Here is a 24622-nt window from a genome sequence, read left to right as displayed (position 1 = left end):
ACAGGCAGGCAGGCAGGCAAGCAGGCAGGCAGACAGATAGATAGATAGATAGATAGATAGATAGATAGATAGATAGATAGATAGATAGATAGATAGATAGATAGACGAACAGGCGGACAGACAGACGGATAGATAGACAGACGGACAGCTAGACAGAAAGACAGACAGACAGACAGACAGACAGATAGACAGACAGACAGACAGACAGACAGGCAGGCAGGTAGGCAGACAGACAGACAGACAGGCGGATAGATAGATAGATAGATAGATAGATAGATAGATAGATAGATAGATAGATAGATAGATCTTGATGAAATATTTACTCCTATCATATTTGTTGTTTAAAACAGTCACGTTTCGTACTGGTGTGTTTGCCCTGGTGTGTTTGTTTGTTTTTTACTTGTTTGTCAGAATAGAAGAAACGATGTTTTGGTTTTTTGTAATAATTGGCTTTCTCCTTACTACAATGATGGACTTAGTTGAGCGTTGTGAAAACATTGGCTTCAGATCTGTTTGAATAAGGTGAATTAGCTTTCAGTCTGTTCGTATCAACTACCAACATCCTTAGCTCTCTCTCTTTCTCTCTCTCTCTCTCTCTCTCTCTCTCTCTCTCTCTCTCTATCTCTCTCTCCCTCTCTTTCTTTGTCTCTCCTTCTATCTTTCTTCATCTCTGCTTTTGTCTCTCTCTCTTCTCTCTCTCAGTCTCTTTCTCTCTGTTTATCTCTACTTTTATCTTTCTTCGTCTCTGCCTTTGTCTTTCTCTCTCTCTCTCTCTCTCTCTCTCTCTCTCTCTCTTCTCTCTACTCATCTATCTCTATCTCTCTTTGTCTCCCTTTGTCTCTCTATATCTCTCTCTTTGTCTCTTTGTCTCTTTCTCTCTATCTCTCCTTATATCAATTGTTCTCTGTCTCTTTATATCAATCATTCTCTCTCTCTCTCTGTCTCATTCTCTCTCTCCCTCTCTCTGTCTCTGTCTCTGTCTCATTCCCTCTCTCCCTCTCTTCTTCAATAACGTTATTCATGCCTTTTATAATAAACAGTTAGGTGTTGTCTTTTGTTACCATTGTTCTTGTTTGTACGATAATTCTCTTACCTTGGTTTCGACCGCAAACTGGCTTTTCTTTACAGTTTTAAATCTATCAATTAACTTACTTCGGTAAAGATTTTTTTCTTTTCTTATGCTAATCAAACGACAACACTCGGCGCTCATAATATTTACAAGACCTCCCAGGCAGGTGAGGTTGATATGATTGATGTTCAGTTTGAAATTCTGTTGGAGAAAAGAAATTGTTGCTGAAAGGTTGAAAAGAATAGCAGTTTGGGAGAAAAGAGGAAATTAAGAAAATATTGGTTTCAAATATTAGCACGAGGCCAGCAAGTTCGGGAGAGTAGTAAGTCGATTATATCGACCCCAGTGCACAACTCGTACTTTTTTTATCGACCCCGAAATGATGAAAGGCAAAGTGGACCTCGGCGGATTTGAACTCAGGACGTAAACACAAATGAAATGCCGCAAGCAAAGCATTTTGCCCGGTATGCTAATGATTCTGCCAGCTCGGCACTTTTCAGAGAATTGGGTGTAGAATCTGTGGAGTGAAACTTTGGTGAGCTTGAATGGAAGTGCTGTTCATTTTTTTACAGAGAGTAGATATCGTTGTATTTGCGACAGAAGCAGGGAGATAAAACTGGATATCTGTGAGCCAAGAGTTGTAGTGGGTTGAATGTCAGCCAATCCATTAATTAGCTCTCCCTGCGATGTGGTTTGCGGGTAACAGTGCCATCTCAGATATGTCTGCAGGAAGCTAATGTGTATTTAATTTTGTAGAGGCTTTGTAGGCGATCAGGATCAAAGTATTTCTTGGTCTTAAAGCGGAAGTATAACCTTTGTGTTGCAGTTTAAGAAATATTACCTATATATCTTTAGAAACGCATGAATGTCACAACCTCTTATGATATTGAAGAAAGTAGTGTGCTATCAGAGTCTTTAGCACATTGGAGAAATGCTTAGAACCAGTTCTTCCAGTACTTTATGTTATGAGTTCAAATCCCACCGAAGTCAACTTTGCCCTTCATCCCTTCAAGGACGACATATTTAAGTACCGGTCAAGTGCTGGGGTCGCTGTAATCTCAGTAATTTATAAGCCATGGTGGAGATGCGTGGCTTAGTGGTTAGGGTGTTGGACTCATGGTCGTCCCTTACTCCTCTCTTACCATTTCCAACTTACCTCTTCTCCTCACCATCGCTCGACAATTCCGATTCCCCCAGTTCGACTTCATCATTTTGCAACTCGTCTGTAATTCATTCCTCTCTTCCTTTAAGCGTGTCCACAAACTGCGTGACGTAGTAATCTGCAGCACCTACCTATACTGCACTACCAACCCAACTTTCCCTCCGCCTGGCCCCCGTTATCACACGCTTTCCTCGCCAACAATACTACACCATTTGGTTTAAATAATTACTCATACCTGTGCTTTTAAGACCCCTTACATATTCCTTGTTATGTGGTAGGTCTACACAGGAAAAACTGCAGGAATTTAGTCGACAGATTCACCAAGCATTTTTGAGACATCCGATTCGGTAATGTATTAATTATTGCCCGTTATTTTAGCACACCATTCCACAGAACGCCTCTTTGTTTTAGTCTTATATTGCGGATCTCCAAATTTGCGCCCGAGCAAAGAGAACGGGAACTTACATTCCTTCTTGGAACATTACAACCACGTGGCTTGAACTCCTGACTTCTTTTACAATTCTTTTGCCATGTTTTCAAATATACACACATTAAGCTATTTCATTTCAACATTCATGCACCCTCAGTTACACACACGTCTAAAATAAACACAAATAAACAAACATACACATGCATTCGCCTGTTATTTTTCTAATACACACACAGTACATAAACATCAGTACAATAAAACAAAATACAGGTTTACCAATGACACAAGCACATACACTTCTGAAAACGCGCTCACATACACGACCACACAAAACAACGGCCATGTAACGCAATTAACATTCACATACACATACATACGCATCTGTTATTGGCACAAGAATACGCAAATGTTAAATACATACGGCAAACCCATACGCACAAACACACAAACACACAAACGCGCAGACCCCTGCTATTTTCTGTGACACACTATACATAAAGCATGACACCTCAACAAACACAAATGCGTATCCACTATTGACACAAGTACACTGTCACACGCCAAAAAAACACGCACGCACACGCACACACACACACAATAGATAGATAGATAGATAGATAGATAGATAGATAGATAGATAGATAGATAGATAGATAGGTAGATAGATAGATAGATAGATAGATAGATAGATAGATAGATAAGTAGATAAGTAGATAGATAGATAGATAGATAGATAGATAGATAGATAGATAGATAGATAGATAGATAGGTTTCTTTATTAGCCACACAGGGCTCAACACAGAGGAGATAGACAGGTAAATAGATAGATAAATTATATGTACACATACACAAATTAAAAACACAAACTTTTGAAAGCAATAGATGCGCATATAACAGCTGGCACTTACAGTCAACATTTTACCCTCCACTTTCTTTCCCGTCTCACCACCAAAAAAATGGTCTTCACGTAAACGCACGTGAATTAACTCATCTCTATTTTGTCTTTGTTATATCTTTTATCTATCTCTCTTTCTTTACTATTCTTTTCGATGAAGGAAAAGTACATCCTTTAAAACTTTAATATTTCTATATATTTTTCCTGCCCGCATTCTTTACAAATAACATTGTTTTCTGTCTTTTACAAAAAATTAAGTTCCTCCCATTAAACTGCCTATCTCCTCTTCGTTAATTTTATGTATATATATATATTAGCCTGAATGCAACTTGTACAGTTAAATTCTCTTCTTTATCAGTTTTGTGATAAATCTCTATAAACTCCATCAATCAAGCCAAATATTTCATTCGTTTGAAAACCTCGTTTGAAGAGCGAAACATGAGATCATCTGTAACGAATCACATTTATCTTCATGCTATGCATATCATTATTCAGAACGGGTAAACTAGTTTTGAGTCCTTTCATTCAGAGCCTTTTCTAGTTAGTAGTTAGCCTTTCGTATACATGTATGTGTTTTCGCATTTATGTACGTACACACACACACACACACACACACACACACACACACACACACACACACACAATATAAATTTTAGAGGTGATAGTCTCTTCTTTATTACAAAATGTATGTATACTCTTTTTTTCTTTTTTACTTGTTTCAGTTATTTAACTGCGGCCATGCTGGAGTACCGTCTTTAGTCGAGAAAATCGACCCCAGGACTTATTCTTTGTAAGCCTAGTACTTATTCTATCGGTCTCTTTTTGCCGAACCGCTAAGTTACGGGGACGTAAACACACCAGCATCGGTTGTCAAGCGACGGTGGGGGGACAAACACAGACACACAAACACACATACATATATATATACATATATACGACAGGCTTCTTTCAGTTTCCGTCTACCAAATCCACTCACAAGGCTTTGGTCAGCCCGAGGCCATAGTGGAAGACACTTGCCCAAGGTGCCACGCACTGGGACTGAACCCGGAACCATGTGGTTGGTAAGGAAGCTACTTACCACGCAGCCACTCCTACGCCTATATACTAAATATATATTTCTATTTATTTATCTATTTATTCATTACCGTATTTGTTTAGTATTCTATTCTATCTTCATTGAACCTTATTTGAACTTAAGTGTGAATATATAATACATAATATTTTAGCACTAATATATAGATTCATAAGTCCTTATAAATGTTTTAAGTTCTTATATATTCTTATATATATAAATTTTACACAAGTTTTAGTACGTTTTTTTACCCATAATTAATTATTTGTCTTATTATACACCTGCGTGTAAACATGTTTATATTCGCGTAATAATAGAATTCTTACGGATTTTTCGCTCGTACTTCAAGACAAAAATTCGCACGAGCCTCGGCTTGTACAGCAAATTACTCGTACAATGGTGCACTCGTATTGCGAGGTTCTACCGTATATATGCGTTTGTGTATGTATGTGTGTGTGTGTGTGTGTGTGTGTGTGCGCATATATATGTATATATGTATATATATGCATACATATGTATACACGTATGTATGTGTGTGTGTGTGTGTGTGTGTGTGTGTGTGTGTGTGTGCGTGCGTGGTTGTTTTTCACATTCAGTTATAATTAAAACAAATCTTATGGGTTACTCAATATTTTTGTTGAGTCCAAATTTATTATTCTTAAGATATTATTGACAGTGGCTTCGAAGTTTCGGCCAGTTAAGCCATCATATATGTGTGGGGGTGACGGGGGAGGGATGAAAGGAGCTGTTCTTATTTTGCAAGTGACTTATTCAGAAACCGTGTGTTGTGAAACAATTACATCATCGAACTGTTATTTTAAGCATTTCAAGTCACTCATTTACTGTTATATACAACTTCAATGTATTTCTACATAGCAATGTCTATTATTAAATGTCAAAAACGTTTTTGTTCTTCGTACTTCTGGATTCTACCCGGATCGTTGATAAAAGAATTGCAATGGAATTTTATGCCCATGGCTAGGTGGTAGAAGTGCGACGAAACCTTTTCGAACGTCATAATAGAACATTAATAAATAAACGAACAGTGAACGGCGCATTTAAAAGTTTTCCTGTGTAAATGATTAAAATGACACCCCGCGATGGGATCGTTATACATAGCGGCGACCGTAGTATTGTTGCTGGAGGCGCCGGTTCCGGTTGTGTTAGGAGGGACTGCGATTTTCGACCTTCTGTCACGGACGAAGCTTAGAGGAAGACATGATTTCAACACTGCGAGTTCATGATTTTATGTGATCTTTAATTCGTATAGCATCATATAAGTACTGTCACTACCACACACTGCACCATTGTTATCACCATTACCAACGTCATCGTCGTCATCTTCAACATCATCATCATTGCTGTCGTCGCCTTCGTCGTCGTCGTCGCCGTCGCCGTCGTCATCGTGGTCATCATCATCATCGTCATCATCATCATCAACATCATCATAAGCAACATCATCGTCTTCACCTCCATTCTCATTTTCTTCATAATCCTGATGAACCTGAAATAAATTTTTTATATTTGCCAGTAAGTGAAAATGACCAACTCCACGAGCAAGGAATCTTCATTGAAGCAACATCTCCAGTCATTCCAACAGATACCAACGAACAACATTTATACAAGAAAACCTCAAGGTGAGAAACAACAACGACCCTAATATATCTTCTACTATCAACAGTATTTCTTTCTCTTTTTTTTGTGCCGTTTAATCAAGAAGTGTAATACCCATAACGCTTCTATAACTGTTTATTTTTTCAGGGCTTCCAAGATTGGTAGACGAAAGGGAGGTAAATATGCTCAAACTAGAGACCAGGCTCGATTGCTAACAACTGAGTGAACTCCTCTAGAAACGCTCAGATACAAGGCCTGGAATTATGTCTATCTTTCCATTTCGAGAACTGAGATCACAAACAAACAGAACAAATATCAGAAGGCGCCTCGTCCGATACTCTCATAATTCCATTAGTTCATCGCCGCTGGACTGGTACTTTATTTTATCGACTCCGAAAGGGCAAACAAGCAAGTTGACCTCAGCGGAATTTGAACTTGGAGCATAGGAAGTTATCATAAATATGAAACATTTTGCTCTATACTATAACGACCAGACCAAGTAAAATATGTTTGAAACTTCCTGATCGATCATATATATCTATAGATCAGCTCTGTCAATAAATGTAACAATGATGGCACAGAATGATTATAGCCCATTAATCTAATCTAAGATTTATGTATTGTTTTGTTCTTTTTGTGTTTTGTTTTTGTTAAATTTGATGTTTATCCAAATCAGCCTTGATTGAACAGTTATATGGCTAAAGGTCTTCCAGTAATGATCATCCAATCTTTTTGCTTTGATACATAGCATCTAGAACCGCATTTTTCAACGTACCTTTCCTTTTCTCATGCAGTAAGAATGTATGTGTTTTGAGTGAGACTTAGTTACCATTTTCAGCAGGTCGAATGATTGTGAAAGATCCTTCACCGATACGTTTTCTCATTTGTACTAACAGCCTTTCCTTACGGCATATTTATTTCTAATTAGCTTATATTGTCATTAAACTTAGCTATTCTAATCTGTTGTTGTTTAGCTGTAGGTCAAAACTGGCCGAGGAGACCCAAGATCAAAGGCATCTCAACCTTGATAAAAAAAAAGTCGTTCCAGGGATGTGTCTAAGATTATTTCATCCAATATATGTTTTCTTAATCTAAGACATTGTGATATGAGGGATATATGGCCACAATTTCGATCATGCAGAATGATCACGTAAAGGCTCCTCCATTGTCTCATATTGTAATTTGTAGTTGACCAAGGTGAGTATATTACATTGTTATCAGTCATTGATTGATGTTAGGCTGTACAGTAGGATTTATTCGATTTAACAAACTTCGGGGTTGAATTAGTACTTATTTTAGGACCCAAGAGGGCGCAAAGAAAAATTGACATTTAAACTCATGTAGTATTTCAACACAGAATGTAGAAGGTGTAACTAAATGCTGTAATGTATTTAGTTCCACGTACAACAATATCTTGTACTCACCTGTCTTTCCTTCACTTTTTTAATTACAAAAGCAGGTGAAGTAACGCCGCGAGAAAATTCTGATTTGAAATTCCAATGTAATGTGTCAAACTTCCGTTATTTTCTGCCATCTTCTCTGTCTGAATTAACTCCATTTATACATAACATACGCCTATAAAAGATAAGGACGCAAAGTGAAAGTAGCAAAGAAGGAAAAGAAATCCAGAAAGTTATTGTTTTAAAATTTTAGATGATACTGCACATGGTACAGAGCGAGAATGTTCTAATATTGCTCTAGAAAAATGTTGATTGATGTTACTGTTGTTGTCGTCGTCGTCGTTGTCATCGCTACTGATGGTGTTGTTGTTGTTGCTGCTGCTGTTGCTGTTATAATCTCTAACGTAAGGTTTTTTATCGTGTTATTCCTCATTGCGTGGCTGTGCATTAGATCATTCTTTATCGAATCATTCCCCATTCTGTCATTCCCCACAGATTACTTCCCATCGTGTCTTTCTCACTGGGTTATTATTAGGTCATTCTTCATTCGATCTCTCTTAAGTCATTCTTTATTGAGTCAATCTTTGAGAAATGCCATAGAAGCAAACTTCAGAGGGTCACTCTTCATCTGAAACTTTCCTTATTGGGAACTTCGTCTTTTGAGTCATTCTTCACTGTCATTCTCCCCAATAGTTCATTCTTAACTCTGTCAATCTCCGTTATGCCACCCTTCACTGCATCATTCTTTAAAGTTAAAAACGTTCACCCTGCTGTCTTACAATACACTTTCTACGGCAACATTTTCCCTCATTTTTCAGAGAGTGCGTCTTCTAAACAAAAGATGCCACGACCAATACTGCCCCCTATTACACATAAGGGACAAGAACGATATGAGTGGAAATGCTTACCCGACTCTTACATGTGGACGCTAGCTCGTACGTACAGTGTAAAAAACATGAGGAGATGCATTCGTAATCGTTACATGGATATTTTACTACGTGAAGGCAGTAAAGGTAAGACTCTGTGGACAAAAAGACGGTAAGGAAATATCATGGCAAAACTATCAAACAGAATTCATTGCAACTCTTATTTTAGTTGATTTAAAAGTTGATGTTTCTCATAATTTCTTCTAAATATTTATTTCTTTATTGCCCACAAGGGCCTAAACATAGAGGGGACAAACAAGGGCAGACAAAGGGATTAAGTCGATTACATCGTCCCCAGTGCGTAACTGGTACTTATTTAATCGACCCCGAAAGGATGAAAGGCAAAGTCGACCTCGGCGGAAATGTTTTCTAAATATCATAACATTAAAGACGATTGCACCACCTCTAAAAGACCTGGGGTAGAAATTTAAAAACAGAGTCTGTTTCGAAGTACTATATTTGCCAAGCTCAAATACATTTGTCCCTCCCCTGAATTTCAGCTTACTGGAAATAGAAAATAAAAATCAGTAATATTAATTTTAAAATTCCCCATTTAATAATCACCATTTTAAATTGTACTAATAAAACAAAATGTATTTATGCATAACAAAGTTATGTACGTAGAGTGGAGTGTAGACATTAGAGTACGTAATGTCTATGCCATACTCAGTAAGACGTTACGTAATGGCTACAATCTTCTGTCTTGAAAGTGAGTTCGCCGAAGCTTTACAATACAATGTTCATCATCATCATCATCATCATCATCATCATCATCATGCAAAATGTGGAGTACACTCATCCTTTAGTCGGACGTTAAGGCCATTACTAGAGCTTCGACTCTACTTAGCCTATTGGAACTCATTCCCCCAACAAAGTAGAGAAGTTGAAACAGTAAGGTAGCTGAAACACGTCAATTTTGCTATACTTCTGCTTCTTAAAGCTATATGTCTCCTATCATTTAATATTACTTTACAACTGCAACCTATGTAACTTAAAATCAATTGTCATAGCCTGAGACACAAAATTAGTGACGATGATTGTATATGAACTATTTATATTTCGACCTGAAACTTTTTACTATATTGACACGTCAGAATGGCCTACTGAAAACAACACCTTTTCTCCGAACTTTCGAATTACTTTCTTTCTTATATTTGATAAGAGGAAAGTTTCCCGAAATATAATTGAAGCATTAAACAACCTATGTAAACTAATACAGTATCTTGTCTTTGTTTTTACTAATGGATATCGCCTTACATATTTTGCTTACACTTGTATAGCTCAAAAGGTTTTCTTGTTAATATTTATATCATTTACACATTACAATACCTCAAACAAATTACAATACTCCCTTATACAGTATTGATATGGAGAATTCTGTCTGTTACCAAAAGAATAAGAGTAATTAAAACTCATTTTTTCCACTGTCTTCTAGGTTTCCATTCTCAACACACTATCCAAGCCTATGCAGGTTCTATATCCGCCGCTCTTTATAAAGATTCAAGAATGATCGAACAGAGTAAAACTCCAGACAAATTCGATATTTTATTCAAGAGAAAATCGAAATCTCATTCTACGGATACAGAAGGTGGTGCTACTTCAGACAATAATAATTATTCTAAGTTAAACTCATCACAGTACGTATCGATATTTGTCTTTGGTTTTCTTCTCGTTTATACTTTGACCCAGGTTAGGGTCACTAAGTCTATGATCAAATGTGTTCTATCTATGACTACATTGTCTTTTATACAGATATAATGCATTTAGCACAACAGAATCTAATTTGTTCAAGGCTGTTGCTTATTAATAAACCCAAGCAAATCCTTGACCAAAAGTGTTCCAGTCGTGACTATCCTGTTTGTTTGTTTGTTTGTTTCCGTATTCATTATTCAAAACAGTTGAGTGATTTGAGGGAGCTCGAGTTGCCAATTACAAGAGATCGAGTGACTGGTGACTGCATAAAGGATCCTTTGTCGGAATTGATGTGAAGCGACTGGGATGCTATTTTTGGCAGATCGCCTCTCAAACACCCACATTCTCTCATAGACATGCATGCTTTTATGTATGTATGTATGTATGTATGTATGTATGTATGTATGTATGTATGTACGTATGTATGTATGTATGTACGTACGTATGTATGTATTATGTATGTGTGTATGTATATATGTATGTATGTATGTATGTACGTATGTATGATTTTCAAAAGCAAAGTAAATTGGAGGGGCGTAGTACCAAGCCGTACTTGTCTAAAGTTTAAGGTACTACTTCAGTGGTTTAAGTGTAGATTATATAATTCTATCCTTGCACTATTGTCATTCTCTGCACCTAACCCTAACCCTAACTCATCCTTTTGCATTAGATTTCACCTTGAAGAATAACTACGGCGCTATCCATAGTTTAAAAGTTTTGTTTATAAACTGCCGTAGAATAGTATGCAATTAGTAGTCTCTCACGTATTCTTCTAGTAGAATCATTGTGTATTTTTATGTTGACTTTTAGATATCAATTTAGTATTTTTGGTATCGGGATTTCTCATAACAGCATGGTTCATTGATAGCTACATGTATTGTCAACCACTTACCTCGAGATAATTTATGCTGTATATAAACACATATTTGTTTCCATTTTAAAATGTATCTATAAAAGTTTTACTTGAATAATTTGAACCTTTGCTGATTAGCTAGACTGTTTTTTTTTTTTGGGGGGGGGGGGGTTCTAGAATACTTTTTAATGTATGCTACAGTAGCAACAGTAGCACGTCCCCAGAACAGCACTCCAATCTCTTTGTAAAGATCAGCAACGAAACAGACTGAAGTATAGGTTTAGGTCTCCGTAATATTAAATGTATGGAGGTCATTATATTGGATCAATCAGAGATTTGGATTCCTACCATTTGAAACAGCAGTATTAACTACAATTTTTCATGACTAGAGAGTACAAAACCGTTGCCATGATATGTATAGTGTTATGATTGAGTCCTCGTTGTTGTGATGAAGAAGAGGTTTCTGTGTCCCCATTGATAGATGTCTCTCCACATAGAAGTAAAAGGCCACCTTGGGCAGAAAAGGATACTCCACTGCGTAACTAACAGTTGTTCTCCTGTCACCATATATCTACATATGCACTCATACGTGTACGTACAGAATCATATATATATACATAGTTATTTGCATATACCCTGATCTGTTCACATATATGCATACGTACAAACGTTCCGTATGTATGTGTAAAATTTTGACACTTATTTTTCAAGCAGGAATTCTAGTATCGTGCGAACTAATGCCAGGAGACAGATTCCACGAATTAACCAACAACATACAGGAAAAGGGAATTCAGAAACGAATGTTTTGAAACCTAAGCCACTTGAAAATTGTCCTCCTCCAGAAAAGGGCACTACAGGTATGAACTTCCGTAACATTGTTCCATACAAATGTGCACACGCGTATGTGTATGTGAATGAATGTATGCATATAAGTGTGTGTGTGTGTGTGTGTCTCTGTCTGTCTATCTGGTTTCTATTTGCTTCAATCATTCTAAAGACCCAAATATATTTTAGTTTATGCATTTCTTCATACCATACATAAATTAGCTTTTTATTTGTGTTTTTTTTATTAAAATATATTTGGTCTTTTGTTAGATTAGAGTTGTATTATAAAATTACCACACATATATCCTCAAATAGCTACCACACCCTGTATAGGCACTTAAGCAATTAGCGAAGTCATGATGTGAGCCAACAAAGTGTAATCGCTTGCGAGTGATGGTCATAATTTATTTTATCATATATATATATATATATATATATATATATATATATATATATATATATATATATATGTTTGTGTGCACGTGTGTATATGTGTGTATATGTATGTATATTTACACATATGAACATATGGAGAACTGCTTTTCTTTTTGAGATGTTGCATTGAAAACAAGACTACGTTCTAATTTAATCTTTTTCGTTAAGGTTTACTCGTATCTACGAATCAAACCCTTATTGCTCGTTTGGAGCAATAGTTACCTTTATGAATGTTTACAGGCTATCTCCGCCTTGTTCTCCGAATGTAGAGCGGTTTGGGTTTCTGCCTATATTGGATTGCTGCTCATGCTTATATGGGCATTCCCGCCAGAATTTGATCGTCAGAGTGTATATACATGTATAATTTAGTTACCGAGAGAAACTGTCTATATCCCTTTGGTTATCTTTCAATGCCTCCACTCACGAGACATGCAAGACGCACTCATCCTTAAATCAAAGACCTGACTCAAATGCTTGGAGCTGATTGAAAACCGCGAAAGGCACTCAAGGACCAGATGGTGATGTTCAACTAGTCGGTGATGGATTTAGTCTACCACCCAAAATAATCAGAACTCACAGTCGGAACAAATACCACAAGGCAATTTGTCCGGAATTCTAACAGTTTCACTAATCCAAGTATTTTATTTTATAGATGCAGAAAGGCTGAAAGGCAAAACTGACCTCGATAAAACGTAAAGTGAAAAGAAATAACGCAAAGCATGTTGTCCAACGCCTCTGACAACCTTGTGTGCTTATGTACGTGGAGTGTCCGTGTGTGGAATGCGTATGAGAGAATTTATGAAAGTGCATTAATTTAGAGAGGAGGGAATTCATGAGACAGATGCATAAACGAATAAATGGTTATATATTTAAATGAACGCTTGAGTTATGTATAATTATGTATGTGTATTCATGTGATAATTGATTGTTCATTTATTAGACGAAAGTCTATTGGTTTGTTTTTTCAGGGAGACGTCGGAAAGGTCGCGGAAACTTTGACAGAGAGAAAAGTCAGACTGAAAAGGAACAAGCATCAGAAAAAGAAGAGATGGCGGGTCAAACGACAGGAAAGGGAGAAGATAATATTTCCAATTCCAACCAATCTGTAGAAAAAACTAGTAACAGAACAGACTTCCCACGTGGGATTTCTGAACGAAACACTTACAAGAATAAAAGTCGTAAACGAACAGCCAAAGATGAAACAAATTCTACAAATTTGACGGTCACTGTAGATGTTGAAGAAGAAAAACATCAATCGAGAGATGATTCGAAAGTAAATGTGAAAGATAAAACCGCAGGGAAAAAAGATGTAAACACACATGAAAATATCAAACAGGCTAAAAGGAAGGAAAAATTAAAAAAGAAATCGAATAAAAATTCTGAAGTTCTAAGACAAAGTAGCAAGGCTGTTGTTGATTCCCAGTTACCCGAATATTCTAAACAAAACGATGACGTTGATCCAGATATGAAAAATAGTCAAACTGGTCAGAACGATATAAACAATGAAGAAACCGTTGATAATCATTCCAATAGTAATGAAGAGAAAAATAACGATTCTACGGTAAGACATTCACCAGTTGATGTAAATGTAAATAAACAAAGTCAAGAAGTTTCTGTAAATGAGAGAAACGCTGAGAGCAAGGATGATACTGGAAATGCCGACAATTTTTCAAATAAAACTAAAAAGGAGGAAAGTAAATCAGAGGTTACAAATGACCCAAATATAGATACTACTTCAGCTGACGTAAATAAAACAGACCAAGAGAATGTTAAAACGAGTGAAGAAGAAAAGCATACATCTGACAACGAAGATATGAAATCTGAAACACCTCGAGACAATGTTAATGCTACGCACAATAATGATAGATTTAGTCCGCAAAAATCTAATGAAAATGTAGATGACGTCTCAGAATCATCTACTGTGGACTTAAAGCAAACTCCAAAGCTAAAAACCAGAGAGTCCAATGAAAATATCAATATTCATCAAGAGAAGGAACAGGAACAACTTCTGCCAAGAGATGACAATGAACCTGACTCTGTAGAGAGGAAATCTGATTCCATATTAGATGGAAATACTCCTAAGAAGTATACAGAAACTGATACACAAAACGGTGAGACTTTGGATAATAATTCTCCATCACTCCATAACACTTCCGTAGATGATGATGATGATGATGTGAATAGCCTTGCTGCTTACCAAAAGGAAGATATCAATGATGTTCAGGAAAGAGACAAAGAGACAAAAACCAAGGATGCAGGTGGTGATACTGATAAAAATGAAATGGAACTCACAGCTGAAAATCTCACAGATGACATTGATGTAACTTATGCTGCAAAAACTGATAATGAAAATGGACGTTCGGACGACAATTTACCCGATAAGATAATTGTAAAGGATTCTAGGAGTGAGAATGTGATAACTAATGCAGAAGAGACATGTACAGCAGCTGAAGTTATCGACAGTGATTCAAATGTTTCTAGAGATGTAAATATTGATAATAATGCATCTAAACATTCAGATGATAATGCTGTCAGCGATACTGACACTATAAATAATTACACAAATGCTGTAGTTGATGAAGGGGTCGATACGAAAGTCGTTGATGACGGGAATATTTCCCACCAAACTGATAGAGATTTAGTCACTGATATATCTGAAGACACTAAGATTGTTATTGGAGATGATAATATTAATACTGCTGTAGCAGGTGATATTCAACGCTCCAATGATTTGGGAGACGTCACACCTGACAGTGTAAGCTTAGTCCGTAGTAAAGTGAATTCAAACAAGGCAAGACGAGATTCCCTTGAAGGAAATGATGTCCCATCTCACTTTAACAGTGAAGATGGAGTAGAAAATGAAACAAATGACAAAGAAAAGAACTTTAATGATGATTCCAGAAACACGAGAAATGATGAATATAATGAAGACTCCTCTAATGAAATACCAAATAATGCACCCCAAAACCTTATTACTGACAGCAATAAAGAGACCAGTGATATTTCTGCTGTCAATATCCCTAACAACTTTAAAGAAAGCGTGGATAGCACACAAGCTGAGGCTGGCCATGATGACAACACATTAATAAATGCAAATAATGGTCAAAATAACCAGTCTAAAGAACAGAAAAATATTTCTAATGGAGAAAGTGTTGATAACTTTACAGATGATAGAGATGGAACGTTGAACCGTTCTGTTATCAATGGAAACAGACTTGAAGATAATTTGCCAGCGATGACGAGTTTCGTCGAAAATAACGACAGAAAATCTGATGAAAATAGCAAAATGGATGAAAGTGATAACATTTTAAACGCAGTTGTGGAAAATACCGAAAACGATGATGTTACATATAGTAAAAATGAGAACTTTCAGAACGAGAATGTTGGCGGAATCGAAGTTTTATCTGATTCTGCTCGAGATAAATCTGGAACTCCTGACGTGCTTGATAATAGCAATGACATTTTGAGAATCGCTGATACAGAAGACAATATTCAGAACATAAATGAAAATGAAACATCCCCTCGCGAGAAAAACGTTACTGGGACCAAGAAAACTGAGCTTGATAACATGACCTCTGACTGTGAAGGCTTCGTTGCTGCAGATAGCAAAACTAAAGACCAACATAGCTCTTCTTGTGTAGAAGAGCGTGATAATAATGATAATAAGGATGGTTATGGAGATGGAGATGGTGATGGTAACAGAAGGGCTGGTGATGGTAACAGAAGGGATGGTGATGGTAACAGAAGGGATGGTGATGGTAACAGAAGGGATGGTGATGGTAACAGAAGGGATGGTGATGCTGTTGATGATGGCAATGGTAAAGGGGGTGATGTTATTGAGAGAAGTAGAGAAACTATTAGTTTAACTAGAGACTATAATGAAACGAATGATGGTGTAAATGTCGCAGAGGACGGTTCTACGGAACCTGACGTTGGTGGCAGTGTAGAAGTTAAACTGAGTAACGACGGAGATGTGCAGAATACAAGAACAGACTCAGAGAGTGCGATTAAAGATGGCATGTATAGTAACGGTAGTCCAACTCCGCCACAGAGTGCAACCGAACATGGTGAGGCTAACGGAAGTACTGTAAATGCTGCAGAGACTACTGCTGCAAATACTGATGATAACACAGTAAAAAGGCGTGACAGTAGAGATGGTGGTGGCAATAATGTCTCACGGGAAGTTTCCATGAGTATTGATGAAGATGGAGATGTTAATAAAGTTACAGGAAGTACTACATTAGTTGGTGATGTTAACATAGATGCAGTCATAGAGAAGAATGCTACTGAAGATAATGTTAGCAATGGTGAATCGGATGTTACAGGAAAGGCTGCTGATAACGATAGCATTAACACTGCTTCAGTAGGAATTATAGGTAGTGTTACTACTGACAATACTGTCAACAAGACTGAACTCGGAGTTACTGTCGATGAAGAGGATACCAATGCTACATCAGAAGTTACAGAGAGTAATCCTGTTGATGGTGACACTAGCCTTTTTGCTTCAGAGGTTACAAAAACTACTCCTGGAGATGAAAATGTGAACAATGGTGTAATGAAAGTTACAGACAGTCATAATGTAGATAGTGATGGTGCGTATGTTGACAAACGAGGGGCAGAGAGTAATACTGAGCACAAGAGTGATAATGATAAACCAGCAGAGAATACGAACAGTACTACAAAGGATGAGGACGTTAACCTTGTCCCACCGATAATTACAGAGAGAAATAATGGAGACGGCGAAACTAACGTCAGCGCGGAGGAAGTTAAGCAGAACACTAAAGAGGTTAATGATGTCAATAATGCAGTAGAGAATGGAGGGTCTAGTAGTGATGATAAAAATATTGGCTGAGGAAGAAGGAGTGAGTTACTGACACTATATCAAGATATTATCATCATTTTGCTGGGAATCGTAAAAGTTGAAAAATAAAAGAACGGAATTTGTATATTCGGAGTAGAACCAAAATACTTGAACATGTATTTTTACGTGAGAAAACATTTCCTTATGCGGTCATTTGTAATTTTCACAACAACATTGAATACATTAAAAAAATGAAAAAGAATATGTTGATTCATAAATATAAAAACATTGGTGATAAATTTTGTGAAATCCTTGCCTTATCCATCCATAGACTAATTTAGAAACATTGTATTGGTCAGAAATAGTAAAGTTCCCAAAGAGAATGAAAGAAAAGGGAAACGCGATTATGATGGACAAGAGAAGATGACGTCCAATACTTTCATGTATGACTTAACTCAAATATGACGTAATACAAAATCCAGTAGAAAATATGTCAGCTTCAAAACTGATTTTCAATGAAAGTGTCTTGCCATACGTTATGAATAATTGACCTGTTATTTCCTGTTTTTAAAAAAAATGTTAATTTATTGGTTGTTGTTCTTCTTCTTCTTCTTTTTTTTATATTGTTGTTCGTAGTGACTCTAGGTGGTTAAATAGCAGAAGGGTGGTAGAGAGACAGAAATGTTAGAGAGTCGTTCCAAATAACTTATACGTTATGATTCGAAATCCAGTTGAAGATATTCTTCTGTCGACACTCTTACGGTGTCTATGAATTGGTACAAATACTGTAGTAGTTTAAGTCACTCGACAGCAACTTTCCCGATGCAGCTAGCAGTCTGGTACCCAAGTCAGAAGTTATTATTAACTGATGTATTAGTAGAATCGTTAGAGCGTCCGAAAAAAAAAACCTGCGGTATTTGTTCTGGCTATATACGTTCTGAGTTCAAATTCCGCTGAGGTTGACTTTGCATTTTATCCTTTCGGGGTCGATAAATTAAGTACCAGTTTTGTACTGGGGTCGATCTAATCGCCTAGTCCTCTCCCACAAAATTTCGGGCCTCGTGCCTACAGTAGAAAAGAATATTTGGCTTGCATTTTATTTTGTCGGTACCAAAAATTTGAACGGCAAAGCCAACATCACAGGCTGTAGTAACCAAGTGTTGATTTCAAATTTTGACAAAAGGCTAGTAATTTCGGGGAAGGTGACAAGTCACTTACTTACACCCTAATGTCCAACTAGTACTTGTACCATCGTTCTCGAAAGAATAGAAGACGAAGTGGACGTAAAGTCGGAAGAAATGCCTCTAAGCATTTTCCCCGGCGCAGTAGCTATCCTGTCACTTCGCAGTGGTGATGATGGGGGAGGGATGATGATGATGATGATGATGATGATGATGTTAATCATGATGATTCAGAATTGAATATCCATGCTTGTGCCCGTAGTATGAAGTAAATCACCTTAATTAGTATATGTGTGTGTTTGATGTATGTTCGTGTGTATACGCGTATGTGTGAGTACATATGCGTGTGTGTCTGTGTCTCTGTGTGTGTAATGTGTATATGTGCGCGCGCGTGTAATGTCACAGCCTATTTTTGCCAAATTTCTCTTGAAGGAAACCGGATTTATTGTAATATTTCTATGTCATTGTTTAATAGTTGCATACCCAAGACCTTCTGCACATTCCATCTGCAAATTATTAACATTGCGATCATTACGTAAATCTGAGCTTCCTGAAACAGCTGTTGAGTGTTTTGTATCTTTTATGGTCTATAAAAATATAATCGTGTGTGTGTGTTTATAATTCTGAATACATGTAGATATGTGTGTGCATATGCGTGTGTGTGCGCGCGCATGTATCAAGCCTAATTGTGTTTATCTGCATCACTTCCTCCATATCAGCTCGCCTTGGATTTCTCTTATAGCCACTCTTGATGCCAAGGACATAGACCTGGATAAGGAATTCGGAGTCCAAGTTCAAATTCGTTTGAGTACGACTATCTGTTTTCTATACTGAGCATCTCTAACTCTTGCCTATTGTCTATATATATATGTATATATGACGTCTCAGTGTGGTTCCGAGTTCAGTCCCACTCTGTGACACCTTGGCACGTGTTTTCTACAATAGCCCCGAGCCGACCAAAACCTTGTGAGTGAATTAGATCGATCGTAGTATATATATATATATATATATATATATATATATATATATATGAAAGAAGGTTTGAGAATGCAATTTTTAAGATGTTTATTCACTTTACCGGTTTCACTTTTTTTAGAAAAAGATTGTCAAAAGTAAAATATAAAGCTTTATATAAGCTTTGTGGTGTTAAGTACAGGTTGTCACAAAAGTATTAAAATACATATATACATTCTCTGATAATAACAAGAGAATGTTTAAAACAGTTTAAGTATTAAAATACATATATAAAAATACATATATATATTTTCTTTGATAATAATAGAAAATGTTTAATAAACAGTTTAAGTATTGAAATATATATATACATTCTTTGATAATAATAATGAGGATATGTTTAAAATGTAAAGCTTTGTATAAGCTTTGTAGTGTTAAGGACTTGTCACAAAAGTATTAAAATACGTATTTACATTCTCTGATAATAATAAGAAAATGTTAAAAACAGTTTAAGTATTTAGTATTTTAGACATATTCTCATTATTATTATCAAAGAATGTATGTATGTATTTTAATACTTAAACTTTTGTGGTAGTTATAACGAAATTGCTTGAAAGGGCGTTTCAATAGAACATTTTTACACCTGGGAATTACTGGGTACACCAGTTAGTATATATATATATATATATATATATATATATATATATATATATATATATATATATATATATATATATATATATATATAAACAAATAATAAATGAGTATATGCATATATACGTACAGGTGTGTGCATACCTACGTCTACCTGTATATATAGGTGCATATCTGGGTACAGGAAATTGCAAACAAAACGTAGACAAGACATAATAATAACCAGAGTACAGAAAACACACAAGCCACATACAGAACATTTTCCTTCATCAGCTACCCCCGTTTTAACACCGGCGTTTCGAAGAGTTGGGCAGAAACAAGTAAAAGAGAGTAAAGAGTATATATATATATATATATATGTGTGTGTGTGTGTGTGTGTGTGTGTGTGTGTGTGTGTGTGTATACTCTTTACTCTCTTTTACTTGTTTCAATCATTTGACTGTGGCCATGCTGGAGCACCGCCTTTAGTCGAGCAAATCGACCCCAGGACTTATTCTTTGTAAGCCTAGTACTTATTCGATCGGTCTCTTTTGCCAAACCGCTAAGTTACGGGGACGTAAACACACCACCATCGGTTGTCAAGCGATGGCGGGAGACAAACACAGACACACAAACATATAGACACACATACATATATATAAATACATATATACGACGGACTTCCTTCAATTTCCGACTACCAAATCCACTCACAAGGCATTGGTCGGCCCGAGGCTATAGTAGAAGACACTTGCCCAAGGTGCCACGCAGTGGGAATGAACCCGGAACCATGCGGTCGGTAAGCAAGCTACTTACCAGACAGCCACTCCTGCGTTTTCGGATTTGGTTTGCAAATAAAAGATAAAAGATATAGATGTGTGTATGTATGTATGTATGTATGTATGTATGTATGTATGTACGTATGTATGTATATGTGTCCGCGCGTTTTTGTGTCTGTCCCCCACCAGCTGGTGTTGGTTTATTTATTTTCCCGTCAGAGGAAGCAAAAGAAACTAACTACCGGATTCTGAAAATAACTACTGCGGTCGATTTGTTCCACTAGAAATCTTTCAAGGCAGTATCCCAGCATGCCTGCAACTCAAGAATTGAAATGAAGAAAAGATAAAGGATATTCACTACACCATCACCTAGTTGAACATTCCAGCCTGCTCATGTTTCTACGAATTAACCTGGTCTTGGCTTGTTCCTGGTGTTCTATTTCTATCGTAAATAATATCATTGTTTAGTACGTGAACCGGTAACAGTGCATTCCATATTCACAGAATATGGATTATGAGGCACGTTTATACAATTTCACGCCATTGTGGTACATACACATGTTTCTCTCTTTCTCTCTCCCCCTCTCTCTCTCTCTCTCTCTCATTCCCTTCTCTCTCTCCCTCTCCATCCCTCTCTATCCCTCTCTTTCTCTCTCTTTCTCTCTCTTTCCTTATTATTATTATTATTATTATTATTATTATTATTATTATTATTATTATTATATATATATATATATATATATATATATATATATATATATATATATATAATATTTTACTTGCTTCAGTCATGTATGTGTGTATACATATATATGCGCATATATGCGCATATATACGTACATATGAATATGTACGTATAAAATAATATAGAGATATATAGATACATACATACATACATACATACATACATACATACATATATACATATATACATACATGCATATACGCACGCCTACATAGATACATACATACATACATACATACATACATACATACATACATACATAAGAAACAAAAGACGGACAACCAGTTATAGAGGAGCTGAATTCATTTATATGGATGTCACAAATGCATATTCACCTAGCAAGATGAAGATAATTATATGAATAAGTACATGTAATCCCTCATACAAATGTATTACTACTACCTACAATTATTTGTGCATGTCTTTAAGATTTGCTTGAGCCATGCACTGGTTATAGCAACCACTTGTTCTGTTGGACTACTTTATCCCGATTAAGATGTTGGAATTTGAGAATCTCATCAATACGAGCATTATTTCGGTGCTAATCTATTCAACGCTTGTGCTACCTTTTTCTCACCCACTGCCTAGTATCCACATACGCGCACAGCTGTGTGTGTGTGTGTGTGTGTGTGTGTGTGTGTGTGTGTGTGTGTGTGTGTGTGTGTGTGTGTGTGTGTGTGTGTGCGCGCGCATGAATGCATAAGAACTAAGAGCGCTTGATTCTTGAATGAAGTGAAAAATGTATGGATAAGTTTCGATTAAATATAAGAATAGATACGGCAAAATAGCAATGTTTGGAATAGAAAATAACTGGTTTTTCTCAGCTTGTTTTAAGAGTAAGTGGTATGGTAAAATAAGTATATATTCTTACACACATACATACATACATACATACATACATACATACATACGAACTGCCTCAACAAAAACCTGGAAAAATTAGGGTTCTCAAGACCTGAAAGAAAAAGGCTGATTAGAAGACTACAGATTCAAGCCATCAATGGAGCTGTAAAGATATGTAAAACTTTCCAAAAATTTAGCACATAAATACATATGCATGCATCTAGACATGAAAATATATACATAAAAACGCATCCATAAAACAAACATACAAATCTGCGCATACACTAACACCAAATACTGTACACACACACACACATATGCACAAATACCTAGATGATGTTGATAAAAGTTCCAATGAAGGAGCCTTGAATTTATGTTAGAATCCGGCTCTTTCTCTATGGACAAGAAATACAGAAATGAAACTGATTGATAACATACATACATACATGCATTCATAATATAATGAATTATATGATATGAGTGTATATGTTATCCAAATGGCGTTAATTTTTTTAATACATACCAAATATAAGTTCTTACGTGCAATAAAGTTGCTTAAAAAGAAAATCAGTTGACTTTGTTCAAGGTTAGAAATTTGTCGTAGTATTTGAAACATAAAAATCATCAACAGTAAACTTATGGATAAGATGGTTTATGTTTTTGACATAGTAACAATAGTGACGTCAGATTTTCTCTTGTGACCTCCTGCGTTAGGATTGCTTTCATATATTCCAGTTAAGGAATAAAATAGTTGCAACTGAGAATAGTATCTCCCTAATAAGTTAACGCTGTTCTAAGGTTCCAACTAACGAAAGCAACAGCAGCAATCATAATGGTTTCGATTTCGGCACAAGGCCGGCAGTTTTGAGAGGAAGGCATCTGTTAATACCATCGATCGATCCTACTATTTGACTGGAACTTAACTTTATCAGCCTTGAAAGGATGAAAGCTAACCTAGATGGAGCTTGAACCCAGCCAGTAAATAGCCGGAACAAATGCCGGAAGGAATTTTTTTCGACGCTCAAGTGATTCTGGACGGCAGTTTTGAGGGGACAAGATTGATATCATCGGCACCCAGTACTTGATTGGGAGGAAAGACATTTGAATTCAGGAGATTTGAATTCAGAACGTGAAGTATCTGTAGAGATTTCGCTGGGCACTTTGCCCGACGCTTTAACGATTCTTCCCAGAACAACTATTATAATTATATCCTAAAAAATCTCAGCTTATTTTGCTGGGTATGATGGATCTCAGCTTATTTTGCTGGGTATGATGGAAATCGTTTGCTGATCATGCATCAAGAACCCAGCAGAATACTCTTGCAGTTCCAAACAATGATGATGTTTGTAGGTGTTCTATCTTTACATTTATTCCAGTCATTTTGATCCACGTTGGTAGTTGGGTACTGGTACTTCCATTTGCATCAGTTACTATAGGTACACGTCCACTCTCTTCATGGCTCATAACCTGCGTTCATCGTAGTTGTTCACTTTTTCTTCTTCTTTGACTTCAAACCTGTTGTCACCAGGACATGCTTTGTCAATTATCAGGCACATTTCCGTTCACTACAATAATGTCAGGTTTTCAATGTTTAATATGATGGTCAAACTGAATAATTGCATTTCACAGAATTTTAAAATCCACACTGTCAGTAACTCCTTTTAGGATTTGGTCATATCACGTCTTTGATCTTTCTATGGCATAATTGCCACAAGGCTCTCAATGGATCATTCTTGCCACATTGTATTGTTGCCTTTTGTATTCACGATGTGCCAATTTCTGTACTAACTGCATTCTTTTAAGTCGTGGTTCATACATTCGTCTCCTTTTCCACACATTCTGCGTTTCCTCTCTCTCTCACTGAGTTTTATCAATTTTTGTCTTCATCAACTTCATTTTAATGGTTTGTTCCTGAGAGGCTATAATTAGCGATTCAATTTCTCGTTTCAGATTCCAATTTATCAGTCACAGCCAGCGTTCTCTACTCCCAGCTTGTTCGGTTTGTTGTATGAATTGACCATACGATTCTTTCTCTTTCAAGATACTTGTCCTGTCGTTCTTCGTTCTGTTCCTGAATTCTTTTACTGTTTCAGTACCTTTTTAAAAAATTTTGTGTGAATATATATGAGAGCGCGCGCGCGTTCCCTGTACAGGCATACGCACGCACACATACACACAAATATAAATGTCTGTGAAGATATGTTTAAGCATTATGTATCCACACGTATGTATAAGTGCGTCCACGCCCGACGACAAATATCAATATTTAACGTGCATGCACAATTTACAATTGCTGTAACTCTAAATTAAATT

At 36.5% G+C, this 24622-nt stretch overlaps 1 protein-coding gene and 1 long non-coding RNA gene across 11 annotated transcripts in view; one reads left to right on the top strand and one right to left on the bottom strand.

Annotated features, from left to right (window-relative positions):
* Window positions 1-17761, top strand: part of LOC106868872 (uncharacterized) — a 53423-nt gene extending 35662 nt beyond the window's left edge. For 4 of the 10 annotated variants that reach the window (XM_052970455.2, XM_089357212.1, XM_089357210.1 and 1 more), the window contains 5 exons: window positions 6160-6265; window positions 8461-8655; window positions 10004-10205; window positions 11828-11970; window positions 13342-17761. In XM_052970455.2, coding sequence (XP_052826415.1) covers window positions 6169-6265; window positions 8461-8655; window positions 10004-10205; window positions 11828-11970; window positions 13342-17225 — 4521 coding nt within the window. In that variant the 5' untranslated portion in view covers window positions 6160-6168 and the 3' untranslated portion in view covers window positions 17226-17761. Of the gene's footprint in view, window positions 1-4278; window positions 4347-6159; window positions 6266-8460; window positions 8656-10003; window positions 10206-11824; window positions 11971-13341 lie in introns of all 10 variants that reach the window. The other 6 variants (XM_052970451.2, XM_052970452.2, XM_052970454.2 and 3 more) reach the window with 3 other exon arrangements.
* LOC106868871 (uncharacterized) lies at window positions 5866-24403 on the bottom strand. Its single transcript, XR_001409344.3, has 3 exons — window positions 22833-24403; window positions 7667-7817; window positions 5866-6132 (listed from the first exon to the last, which is right to left on the bottom strand). It is a non-coding gene; the product is annotated as an uncharacterized LOC106868871 (long non-coding RNA).
* Between the last annotated feature and the right edge of the window lie 219 nt (window positions 24404-24622).

This window comes from Octopus bimaculoides, chromosome 9, assembly GCF_046866305.1.
Source record: "Octopus bimaculoides isolate indiv1 chromosome 9, ASM4686630v1, whole genome shotgun sequence".
In the NCBI taxonomy this organism is placed as follows: Eukaryota; Metazoa; Mollusca; class Cephalopoda; order Octopoda; family Octopodidae; genus Octopus; species Octopus bimaculoides.
This window is presented reverse-complemented; position numbering and strand designations above follow the sequence as displayed.